Here is a 13,496-nt window from a genome sequence, read left to right as displayed (position 1 = left end):
ACAAAAAGGGATCAAAGGTATCCAAATCGGCAAAGAAGAAGTCAAACTGTCTCTCTTTGCAGATGACATGATACTCTATATGGAAAACCCAAAGGAATCCACTCCCAAACTATTAGAAGTTATAGAACAATTCAGTAAGGTGGCAGGATACAAAATCAATGCCCAGAAATCAGTTGCATTTCTATACACGAATAACGAGACTGAAGAAAGAGAAATTAGGGAATCCATCCCATTTACAATAACACCAAAAACCATGCGTTACCTTGGAATTAACTTAACCAGAGACGTAAAGGACCTATATCCTAGAAACTATAGATCACTTTTGAAAGATATTGAGGAAGACATAAAAAGATGGAAAAATATTCCATGCTCATGGATTGGAAGAATTAACATAGTTAAAATGTCCATACTACCCAGAGCAATCTACACTTTCAATGCTATCCCGATCAAAATACCGAGGACATTTTTCAAAGAACTGGAACAAATAGTCCTTAAATTTGTATGGAACCAGAAAAGGCCCCGAATCTCCAAGGAACTGTTGAAAAGGAAAAACAAAGCTGGGGGCATCACAATGCCGGATTTCGAGCTGTACTACAAAGCTGTGATCACAAAGACAGCATGGTACTGGCACAAAAACAGACACATGGACCAATGGAACAGAATAGAGAACCCAGAAATGGACCCTCGGCTCTTTGGGCAACTAATCTTTGATAAAGCAGGAAAAAACATCCAGTGGAAAAAAGACAGTCTCTTCAATAAATGGTACTGGGAAAATTGGACAGCCAAATGCAAAAGAATTAAAGTTGATCACTCTCTCACACCATACACAAAGATAAACTCCAAATGGTTGAAAGACCTCGATGTGAGACAGGAATCCATCAAAATCCTAGAGGAAAACATAGGCAGCAACCTCTTTGACATCGGCCACAGCAACTTTTTTCATGACACATCTCCAAAGGCAAGAGAAACAAAAGATAAAATGAACTTGTGGGACTTCATCAAGATAAAAAGCTTCTGCACAGCCAAGGAAACAGTCAAAAAAACTAAGAGGCAGCCCACGGAATGGGAGAATATATTTGCAAATGACACTACAGATAAAAGACTAGTATCCAAGATCTACAAAGAACTTCTCAAACTCAATACATGTGAAACAAATAATCAAATCAAAAAATGGGCAGAACATATGAACAGACACTTTTCCAATGAAGACATACAAATGGCTAACAGACACATGAAAAAATGTTCAAAATCATTAGCCATCAGGGAAATTCAAATCAAAACCACACTGAGATACCACCTTACGCCAGTTAGAATGGCAAAAATAGACAAGGCAAGAAACAACAATTGTTGGAGAGGATGTGGAGAAAGGGGATCCCTCCTACATTGTTGGTGGGAATGCAAGTTGGTACAGCCACTCTGGAAAACAGTGTGGAGGTCCCTTAAAAAGTTAAAAATTGAACTACCCTATGACCCAGCCATTGCACTACTGGGTGTTTACCCCAAAGATACAGACGTAGTGAAGAGAAGGGCCATATGCACCCCAACGTTCATAGCAGCATTGTCCACAACAGCTAAATCGTGGAAGGAGCCGAGATGCCCTTCAACAGATGAATGGATTAAGATGTGCTCCATATATACAATGGAATATTACTCAGCCATCAGAAAGAACGATTACACAACATTTGCAGCAACATGGACAGGACTGGAGGAGACTATGCTAAGTGAAATAAGTCAAACAGAGAAAGATAATTATCATATGGTTTCACTCATTTATGGAACAGAAGAAATAGGAAGATTGGTAGGAGAAGGAAGGGAAGAATGAAGGGGGGGTAAACAGAAGGGGGAACGAACCATGGGAGACTATGGACTCTGGGAAACAAACTGAGAGCTTCAGAGGGAAGGGGGGTGGGGGATTGGGATAGGCCGGTGATGGGTATTAAAGAGGGTACATATTGGGGCGCCTGGGTAGCGCAGTCGTTAAGCATCTGCCTTCGGCTCAGGGTGTGATCCCGGCGTTCTGGGATCGAGTCCCACATCGGGCTCCTCCGCTGGGAGCCTGCTTCTTCCTCTCCCACTCCCCCTGCTTGTGTTCCCTCTCTTGCTGGCTGGCTGTCTCTGTCACATAAATAAATAAAATCTTTAAAAAATAATAATAATAAAAATAAAAAAATAAAGAGGGCACATATTGCATGGAGCACTGGGTGTTATATGCAAGTTATGAATCATGGAACATTGCATCAAAAACTGGGGATGTACTGTATTGTGACTAATATAACAAAATAAATATTATTTTAAAGAAAGAAACTAGGGAAAAAAATCTTAAAAAAAAAAAAGAGAGAGAAAGAAAAATGAAAAAAAAATTAAAGTAGTGACCTAGAGCTGGGAGTGGGAGCAAATGGAGAGTGATTCCTAATGGTTTACAAGGTTTCTTTCTGGGGTAATGAAAACGCTCTAAACAGACTTTAGTGATGGTTGTACAGCTCAGCAAATATATTAAAACCATCAAATTACATACTTTTTTGGGTGAATTTAATGGTATATGAATTATATCTCAGTAAAGATGTTTTTTAAAATGAAAGGGGAATTAGAGACCTTATAAAACCTTTTCTACCTCCATTTAAAGGAAACAATCACAATAAGAGATTTCACCATCTTTTTTGCTTCTCTTGGTTTTACCACATGTTCTCACACATCCAACCCCATCTTCAGTGCCCTCTAATAACTTCTACAACACTAGCATTCACTTAACCCACTTTTAAGTCCTTAATTAAATCTCCACACCCCACCCCCCATCAGGGTCCCTGCTCAGCAGGGAGTCTGCTTCTCCCTCTCCCTCTACTCCTCCACCCCACTCACTCTCTCTCTCAAATAAATAAAATCTTAAAAAATCTTCACACCCCATGTAACCATCCACTGCTAATGACCACAGTAATTTCTTTTGAAGACTGTGTGGGAAAAGCCATTAAGTAATTGGCTTTTTAAGATTAAAAACTCTGCCAGGAAGAAGACAATTTTTTCCAGTGGTATCTTCCTCTATGTCCATGTGCAATATCCAGATTCATTCTTGCTTAGAATGAATAAAGCCAATTAATGAATTTTTTAAATATGTGATAAAAAAATAAAAATCAGGAAAGTAAAATAAAATATGTGATAGCTAAATAAGAATTATAGCTCTTACACTTGCAGATACCTATTAAAGGGCTTACCTCAAGATTGAGAGATGCAGGAGAAATTGTTGCAATTATAGATGTTCTTGTACGTCCCCCAAGAGAATCCTGGAGGATTCTAGTTAGTTTAGACTCTCGATAAGGAACATGAGGTGTTCTTTCTACAAGAGCAGTAATAACCCTTCCCAAAGTCAAAAGGGATTGATTGATATTTCCAGCTTCCCGAGCTCTCTTGTCAACTGCTCCAGAACGGCCAATGTTCTCACTTCCTGCAAGATCAACCTTGAATTTCATAAATAAAAGTAAGTTGTTAGTTCCATTGGATTTGGACACAAAGACTTTCATTCTCAAATGTAATATATCAAATAGCCAGCAAGATAATTTTTTTATAATTAACAATCCGCTACAAAGCTAATTACCTAGTGACTTCAAAATATTGTCTAGAAGTACAGAATTTCAAGCTGCCCTGAGGTGGTCGAGAATGAAACAATTGAGGGGTACCTGAGTGGCTCAGTCCATAAAGCATCCAACTCTTGATTTCGGCTCAGGTCATGATCTCAGGGTGGTGAGATCAAGCCCACATTGGGCTCCTCGTTCAGTGGGGATTCTGCTTGAGATACTCTCTCCCTCTCTCTCTGCCCCCTCTCTCCTCTAAAATAAATAATCTTAAGAAAAAAAAAGATTCTGGGGCGCCTGGGTGGCACAGCGGTTAAGCGTCTGCCTTCGGCTCAGGGCGTGATCCCACCGGTGTGGGATCGAGCCCCACATCAGGCTCCTCTGCTCTGAGCCTGCTTCTTCCTCTCCCACTCCCCCTGCTTGTGTTCCCTCTCTCACTGCCTATCTCTATCTCTGTCAAATAAATAAATAAAATCTTTAAAAAAAAAAAAAAGAAAAAAGAAAAAAAAAGATTCTCTCTCTCCCTCTCCCTCTGCCCACCCCAGCCTCTCTTTCTTTTTCCCTCTGCTCCAACCTCTCTCCCTCTAAAAAAAAAAAAAGAAACAGTTGAAAAGAACTCCCATATGATCCAGCAATCCCACTTCTAGGTATATTATCCAAAGGAAATGAAATCAGTACCTCAAAGAGATACCTGCACCCCATGTTCAATGCATTACTCACAATAGCCAAAATATGGAAACAGTGTCAGCTGATGAATGAATAGAGAAGATATGGTATACATATACAATGGAATATATTTATTTAGCCACTAGAAAGAAGGAAATCCTGCCATTTGTTACAACACTGATAAACCTAGAGGACATAATCCAAAGTGAAGTAAGCCAGACAGAGGACAAATACTGTATGATCTCCCTTATGTGTAGAATTCGTCAGGGTGGGGGGTTCACTGAAATGGAGAGTAGAATGACGGTTACCAAGAGCAGGGGAGTGGGGAGAAGCAGATACTGGTCAAAGGGTACAAGCCTTCAGTTATAAGATGAGTAAACTCTGGGGATCTAATGTACACTATGGTGACAACAGTTAATAATACTATACTGAAATTTCTAAGAGTAGACCTAAGCATTCTTACCCTCCCCAAAAAAGTAACTATGCGAGGTGAAGGATATGTTAATTAACCTGATTGTGGTAATCATTTCACAAAGCATACATATATCAGATCATCACATTGTACACTTAAAATACGTAATTTTATTTGTCCTTTAAATATGTAATTTTATTTGTCCATTATACCTCAATAAAGCTGGAGGAAAAAAAAGAGAGTGAAACAGTATTACTAAGGTAGATACTTACCAAGTTCAACTTTCCAATTTTAACAAGCTCCTCTCCATCAATTGTAGTTTCTTTCATATGTATTGTAACAGAGAAAACTGAGTGGGAACGACTAGAAAACAAGATCAGGTTGCCTAGTCATTACAATGTAAAACATTATTTGCTTTCTATAAAATATTAAAAAGAGCAAAGAAAGATAAAAATCCACAAGGTAGAGAAAGATAGTATCAGAGAGGAGACATTAATAAGATTTTGGAAGACAGAGGGTAGACAGAACAATGCTTAGGTTTTTGCTTCCTTGTACCTGCTGCCTACAGAGGGGACCCCAATAAGAAACTACCTAAAAGACTTAGGAACTAGAATTCTCAGACCTCTAAAAGCTGGCTGTGGGGTTGGGTTGGGACGGCTGCCTGGTATGTCAGAGGAGAAGGCTTGCAATCAATCTTCCTATTTATAACAATCTCTTGAAATAGATCATTACTATAAATTTAAATAGTACCACAGAAACCATCAGATTACTTGCCTTCAATGTCAACTGTTGTAAAATATATTGTTTTGCTTTGAGAATTCATCAGAAATAGTTAATACCCTCTCTTGAAAGGCAAATAGTAAATAGCAATGATTACCGAAATACTACCAGATAATTATCGCTAGACCGTAAAGTGTTCCAATGTCTATCTTATTTTATGTACTGACATTCAGCTTTTATCTGACGGATACAAAAATTCTATAGACAACCAAAGACCTCTTTTATTCCTGTATCAATGACATTAGGTGAACAACAATGTTTGTTAATGTCAGTGATGGGTAGTGAGAAATATGGTAGTTTTTAATTTTATTTGTACTTCTCATGTTACTTGGAAAGTTTTACAATAAGAATCACATTTGGGGCGCCTGGGTGGCACAGCGGTTGAGCATCTGCCTTCGGCTCAGGGCGTGATCCCGGCATTATGGGATCGAGCCCCACATCAGGCTCTTCTGCTATGAGCCTGCTTCTTCCTCTCCCACTCCCCCTGCTTGTGTTCCCTCTCTCGCTGGCTGTCTCTATCTCTGTCGAATAAATAAATAAAATCTTTAAAAAAAAAAAAATAAGAATCACATTTTATTACTTAAAATTACAGAAAAGGAGAAGGGCAGAGGAAAAATATAAAGAAACTATAAACCTGAATTCAATATACATTTTATATTTTTCTACTAGTATTTACCCATTCCTAATCCAAGATGATGGAATTAATGCAATTAAGCATAGAACTCAACTCTGATTTCGGAAAATTGAATGTTTTCCTTCACTTTTCCACATACATTCATAGACCTTTACTCAAGCCTACATATAAAAAAATGAGATCAAGAGGGCCCTGGGTGGCTCAGTCAGTTAAGCGTCTGCCTTCAGTTCAGGTCATGATCCCAGAGTCCTGAGATCAATTAAGTCCAGAGTTGGGCTCCTTACTCAGCAGGGAGTCTGCTTCTCCCTCTGCCCCTCCATATACCGGCCCCATCCCCCGTCATGCCCACAGGCAAACTCTCTCTCTCTCTCAAATAAATAAAATCTTAAGGGTCTTAAATCATACAAATTTATGAAAAAGCAGGAATTTCTTTAAAAGGAAGGTATTTAGAGAAAAGAAATATTACCCAGTCTTAAACTCATTTCTCCAAATTCTATATAATTTTTTACATGGAAAGCTATTATAGGAAAATTTAATTAAAATCATAAAATCAGGGGCGCCTGGGTGGCACAGCAGTTGAGCAACTGCCTTCGGCTCAGGGCGTGATCCCGGCGTTGTGGGATTGAGCCCCACATCAGGCTCCTCCACTGTGAGCCTGCTTCTTCCTCTCCCACTCCCCCTGCTTGTGTTCCCTCTCTCACTGGCTGTCTCTATCTCTGTCAAATAAATAAATAAAATCTTTTAAAAAATAAATAAATAAATAAAATCACCCATAATTCCATGACTTTCATTATTTTCACATTATGTTATTTTTCTTCTTTCTTTAAATGCATACACAATTTTTTATAGAGTTGCAGAAATTTCCAGTTATAAGAGAGCAAAGAAATAAGAGAGCTTTTTTTTTTTTTTTAGGTTTTATTTATTTAAGTAATCTCTTACACCCATTGTGGGACTCAAATTCATGATGCTGAGATCAAGAGTCACATGCTCTTCTGACTGAGCCAGCCAGGCACCCTGAGATCTATTTCTTTTCTTTTTTTTTTTCTTTTTTAAAGATTTTATTCATTTACTTTAGAGAGAGAGACACAGCGAGAGAGGGAACACAGCAGGGGGAGTGGGAGAGGGAGAAGCAGGCTTCCTGCTGATCAGGGAGCCTGATGCAGAGCTCCATCCCAGGACCCTGGGATCATGACCTGAGCCAAAGGCAGACGCTTAACGACTGAGCCACCCAGGCATCCCCTGAGATCTATTTCTAATAATTATTTTATAGGTCAGGGAAACTGATATTCAGATAAGTTCACTTATTTACCTGAAGTCACATGTTTGGTTAACTGCAGAACTAGAACTAAACACAAATATCTAACCTGGGTAGCGCAGTCGTTAAGCGTCTGCCTTCGGCTCAGGGCGTGATCCCGGTGTTCCGGGATCGAGCCCCACATCGGGCTCCTCCGCTGGGAGCCTGCTTCTTCCTCTCCCACTCCCCCTGCTTGCGTTCCCTCTCTCGCTGGCTGTCTCTCTGTCACATAAATAAAAATAAAATCTTTAAAAAAAAAAATCTAACTCCCAATCCATAGCTCTTTTCATTACACTCTGAATACTTCCTTCATTACACTCTGATGCCCTTTAAAGACGAGCAGAGAAAAAAATCACCTGACTTAGTAAACTGCTTTTCTACAATTTGGGATTCATTCTATACAGGGTGCTATCAAACATGCCCCTTTCTACCCTGGAAAGCAGGTGTTAGTGACCATGTCTTCCCATATTAAACAAAGTCATCCGAAAAAAGTTTAAATCATGTACAACATAAATATATGTAATTTTTATCAATCATACTGCAATGAAGCTGGGGAAAAAATTTAAATGAAGCCATTTGACTTTCTTCTAATTCTTATTTAAACCATGGGCTTTCAAACTTTGTTCTAGGTATCCATGGGGGCCCCAAAAAAGTGCTCAGGGAAAACCTTCATGGGGCTGAGGAGGTAAGCCTCCAAGCATCCCGTCCTCAAGTCGACTACAACAGGCACGTATTAATCTAGGCTTCTTTTTTTTTTTTCCAAGATTTTATTTATTTATTTGACAGAGACAGACAGCCAGTGAGAGAGAGAACACAAGCAGGGGGATGGGAGAGGAAGAAGCAGGCTCCCAGCAGAGGAGCCTGATGTGGGGCTCGATAGCAGAATGCCGGGATCACGCCCTGAGCTGAAGACAGACGCTTAAGGACTGCGCCACCCAGGCGCCACTAATCTAGGCTTCTGTGTACAATTTCATTTGAGAAAAAATAATCTACTTTTAAAAGTTTAATACTTCTGCTCGAATTCGACTTGTCTTTGTTCTCCTTTCAACATTCTTTCAGTACTATTGCTTGCTTCTAAATCTCAAGCCAGTTACTAAACCATGCAATGAAGCATACTTACAATCTAGGTATGCGACTCACATTCTTTGACCTGCCCCAATTTGACTTCCCACTTTAAAAAGAAAATGGATCGGTAGGGTAAGGACACTAGCTTTCTTACCTGGAGTATGCATTCATCAGAGTTGCCGCAGTTGTCCGTTTTGCTGCCCCCTTTTCCAAAATCTGATAGACTTCATCCTTGTTGTGTACTGTAATTTCTTCTAAACCTTTGATTATCACGCCCCTCTGACCAAATACAAAAGATCATCCATTAGACTGGTAAAAAGCATATATATATATACCGATTTCTCAAAGCATCACACATTAAAATCCAGAGACATTTCATTCTCAAAGACTGAGTTACCTTATTACGGGGATCATCAAACATCTGTAGTCTCTCGGAAACATCAGAAGATGGATTAAGGAGATCAAAAAGTTCTTCATTATAGATTTCCAACAGAGACACTTTGACTGAAAATTCAGTACCATTATCAGTGAGTTTCTCAAAAATTTGATGAAGAGTACGTGGAATTATACCAGCCAAGGGATCCTGAAATTATAATATTAATAAGGACTAAAATAAAGGAAGAATGCCAGTTACTATGGCAGTTAAAATACATATAACAAGGACCTCCTTTATGATATATTTAAACAGAGATATGTCAAGGGCACCTGGGTGGGTCAGTTGGTTAGGCATTGAACTCTTGGTTTCAGCTCTGGTCACGCCCTCTGGGTCATGGGATCAAGCCCTGAGTAGGGCTCTGTGCTTATCACGGGGTCTGCTTGAGTTTCTTTCCTCCTTCCTCTCCCTCCCCCTCTGCTTCTCCCTCCACTCACATGCTCTCTTCTCCCTCTCTAAAATAAATAAAATCTTTAAACACAAATATTTCAAAACAAGAAAAAACTAACAAATATTAGAGAAGCCAAATCATTTATAAGAGTTTATTCATCAGTAATTATTTTTCTTTGTATCTTCCACAAGTCTGTCCTATCCATCAGCCACTTCATGCCTGAGTATTACATAGAAACCAACTGAACTAACCTACTTAGAAAGCCAAGTTTAATAATTCTTTCTAACTTGTCTCATGAGAACTTTAATAATACTACCATGTTAACAGAAAAGTGGCCCATCTAACAGTATATTCCCTAATTCTAACATAAACACAGTTGTTTCTCAAATATCTAAGCATCTGTAATAAAATTATTATGAATTTCTAAATTTTGAAACTGTCCTTTAAGCCTATTCCTTATTTCCTATGGTTACAATGCCATAAGTTTATTATCCATGCTTAAAGTTATTAATGCCTCAATTATGTAACTGCTAGAAAAAAGGATCAACTTAAATGTTAACAATTTGGAAAATTAACTTAGTCATTAAACTCACTTAAACACACTAGATGAAAATCTTTGTAAAATGTACTATGTGCTTTCTATACTATCCAACAATACATACTCTTAATTTCTTAAATACTCAAGGTCATTGTTGATGAAACACCATGCTGCCCCTGGCTATGTTAACTTTATGACGCTCACTCCCACACTGCAAAGTCTTCCCTTTCAAGCCGTACTCACATGCCACTTTTCCACAATATCCTGCTCCAACTATTCTGTCCCAAACAGACCCCCTCTTACCGCTTAACCATGCCATATCCTTTCTCTCCTCAAGACACTACGTTTCTTAAACAGGAACCATACCATACACTTTAATTTTACTAAAATAGTAGTTTATCCTACTATCATGTTTGACATGGGTATACTGATCTTCTCTATTTCAGGAAAGCAGTTTTCAACCAGGTTTTTTTATTCAGTTATATTTCAGCCACTTTAGAGACAGAAATCTATTATAAACAATAAATACCTCCTCCCAAGTGTACTCTTCATTAGGTGACCTCTCACCTTCCATTGTAAAGGTTTTTCCAGTGCCAGTTTGGCCATATCTGTCAAAATTAACAAAAGTGGTAAATAGAAAACAAATACATGCATCTAAACTTTTTCACAATTTGAAAAATAGTGTTTTACTCACGCAAAGATAGTGCAATTATAACCCATAATAACTTCATCCAGAATTGGACAAACAACACTTCGGTAAACATCAATTTGTTTAGTAGAAGCTCCAAAAACCTATCCAAAAAAAAAAAAAAAATCAAAGAAATTCTTCAGTTAAAAAATACTTCAAAATTACTTTAAGAACTTTGTTTTTAATATATTAACTCATTTAACCCAAAAAAAAACCATTTGACAACTCAAAGAGTCAACTGAAACTTGGAATTGTACACTAGAACCTAGAGGAAATATGTATATGAGAATAACTTTACATAGTAACTAATAAAGGAGTAGCAGCATTTTAAGAAATAGGGACCAGGGGCACCTGGGTGGCTCAGCCGGTTGGGCATTGATTTTGGCTTAGGTGGTGATCTCGGGGTGGTGAGATCGAGCCCCATGTTGGGCTCTGCACTCAGCACAAGTCTGCTTGCTACTCTCTCTCTGCTCCCACCCCACTCCTGCACATGTTCTCTAATACATAAATAAAATCTTTAAAAAAAAAAAAAAGAAAAGAAAGAAATAGGTACCATATCAAAGGTATATGTTTTCCTCGAGCTCTTGTCAGCCAATCCTCCAGTTCGTACACTAACTTCTTTTCGTACATGATCACATTCTACTACAGAATGAGCATTAGCTTTTCGTTCTGCCAAATTAAATGGTCTATAAAAAGAAATGTACAAAGTTATTTAAAAACTCTTAGTTATCATATTACAGATGACATTGTCATTAATACCTTAGACAATAACAAAGTGAAGTTTTTTGACAACACTATTGGTGACAAGGATTAAATGGGGGACTAAATGATACTGCTAAAGCAAACAGCAGAATTTTTAGTTTCAACTCCCAGAAATAAAAAATAGGGTTTTTTTTTTAACTTTCAAAGACATGTAAAACATGACAATTCTGACAGCTTCTTGGAGTAGATGCTAACACAATTAACTTGTAAAGAAAATACCAAACTTATTTTTCAGAATTCTATTTCCACTATTCCTAGAGTCTGAGAAAGTTCGGTTATGATGTAATAGAAAGAACATGCCAAATTTGTGTTCAAAATACTAACCTGTCAGTTAGTACTAACCTGGCACAAGATAAAAAATAGATAAAAATAATGACTAATACACTGAGTATTTACCATGTGCCAGGTACTCACTATTCAAAATGCTTCCATATGTGTTAACTCGGTTTGTCTTAGTGGGGAATAGCAACATAAAACAAATGATGATAAGAGAAGTAATGTTTAGAAAGGGTATGTAAAGGGTGCTGTAGGAATATATAGCAAAAATTTAATTGACTGGGACAGGGAGGGGTGGAGGAAGCATGGGTGATGGGAGAGACTCCCAAAGGAAGTAATCTTCTAAGCTAAATTCCTTCTTGGGCTTTCAGTAGAGTGAGGACTCTTGATCAAGTCTGCTTGGACAATGTAGCCCTCTGTGGGGCTAAGTAATAGCACCAACCTCACAACGTAGGAAAAGAAATCCTGCTTAGGGGTGCCTGGGTGGCTCAGTGGGTTGAGCGTCCAGCTCTTGATTTCTGCTCAGGTCATGATCTCAGGGTTATGGGATTGAGTCCTGTGCTGGCTCTGCGCTGGGTGTGGAGCCTGCTTGGGATTCTCTCTCCCTCTCCCTCTGTCTCTCCAACCCCCTACTCGCTCACACACGTGCCCCCTCTCTCTCAAAGAAAAGAGAGGAAAAGAAAAGAAATTCTATTTAGTTTACAGTTTCCCAATGGCTCCTACCGTGCTTGGCACATAACAGGCATCCTAGTATCTGTTAAACTACATAGCTTAATAAATGTCATCCTGAGAGGAATGATGGAAGAACTGAAAAGAACCATAGTCCACACAGTGGCATCATTAAGATATGTATATACTTAACACATATCTGGGCCAAAGAGAGAGATGTACTCTTGACCTGAGTTCATTTTTCCCATTCAGTATCACATATTACGAAAGGAAATGGCAAATAGGAAATTATCTTTCTCCTCATCACTAGACAAACCAAGTGGTTATTTATTTTAAAAACGATAGAACATCTTCTGGCATGCCCCATCCCTAGGTATATTTTTGACAGTCAGAAAACCAAATTTGTGATCCTGGGAAATTTAACTCACCAACTTCCAGGTAATATATAATAATGCTATTGATTGTCAAATGTAGTGAAACCTACACAATGAACATAAACCATGACAGGCAATATCATGAAAAGTTCAACAAACCTAAGTCAAAACCAACTTATATTGAGATAGGCCAAGAATATCAAGTAGAATGAATTGCTCTCATGTGGTTAAAGCTTTTTCAGTTAGTCTATCATTCTTAGCAACTCTCAACTAATCTCTTTGCCTGGATGTGTGATGACGTTAACCAAACGAATACCACCCAAGATGTCACAACCAAGTAGTAGATATTCACACAGACCACACATTTCTAAAAGTTATCAAAACTCACACTGAAGAGATTTAAGAACTATTTGTACTATAATGAGAAGTACTGCCAAGCCACTATATTCCTAACCAAACTTCTCTAATTAGAAATTGTAAGGTTCCTGCTAATTACGTTAATAAACCCATCAGTTTGTTGGCCTCACTACAGTTACATTACATTCATTCATTCGTTCCATAAGTATTCATCAAGTACTTATTATGTGATAGACATTTGTCTAGGAACTGAGGGTATACCAGTGAACAAGACCAAGTTTCAAAAAACCCAAAACACCCAAGTTCCTATTCTCAGGGAGCTTTTATTCTAGTGTTATAAATAGGTATATCGGATGCTGATAAATTAGAAATCAAAGCAAATAAAACAGACTAAGTGGGATTGGAATTGATGATGGGGGATAATGGGCAGTTGCTATTACTATTTTAGGGTGGTCAGGGAAGGCTTCTCTTCTCTGATATTTAATGATATTTAAGCAGAATCTAAAAAGTGAAGGAGCCAGTCATGTAGCTATTTTGGTGGGAAAGCTTTCTAGGCAGAGTAAAATTGCAAAGGCTCCGAGGTAGAGCTTGGTA

At 38.3% G+C, this 13,496-nt stretch overlaps 1 protein-coding gene across 1 annotated transcript in view; it reads right to left on the bottom strand.

The window, feature by feature from the left end:
• The window catches only part of KIF11 (kinesin family member 11), a 48,385-nt gene that overhangs the window by 31,036 nt on the left and 3,853 nt on the right, over positions 1-13,496 (bottom strand). Inside the window, exons 2-8 of the mRNA XM_002916103.4 lie at positions 11,018-11,150; positions 10,471-10,568; positions 10,306-10,384; positions 8,812-8,997; positions 8,569-8,693; positions 4,914-5,004; positions 3,207-3,449 (exon numbers count right to left, since the gene is read on the bottom strand). Of these exons, the coding sequence (XP_002916149.1) occupies positions 3,207-3,449; positions 4,914-5,004; positions 8,569-8,693; positions 8,812-8,997; positions 10,306-10,384; positions 10,471-10,568; positions 11,018-11,150 (955 nt within the window). The remainder of the gene's footprint in view (positions 1-3,206; positions 3,450-4,913; positions 5,005-8,568; positions 8,694-8,811; positions 8,998-10,305; positions 10,385-10,470; positions 10,569-11,017; positions 11,151-13,496) is intronic.

Source organism: Ailuropoda melanoleuca, chromosome 6 (assembly GCF_002007445.2).
Source record: "Ailuropoda melanoleuca isolate Jingjing chromosome 6, ASM200744v2, whole genome shotgun sequence".
Classification (NCBI taxonomy): Eukaryota; Metazoa; Chordata; class Mammalia; order Carnivora; family Ursidae; genus Ailuropoda; species Ailuropoda melanoleuca.
This window is presented reverse-complemented; position numbering and strand designations above follow the sequence as displayed.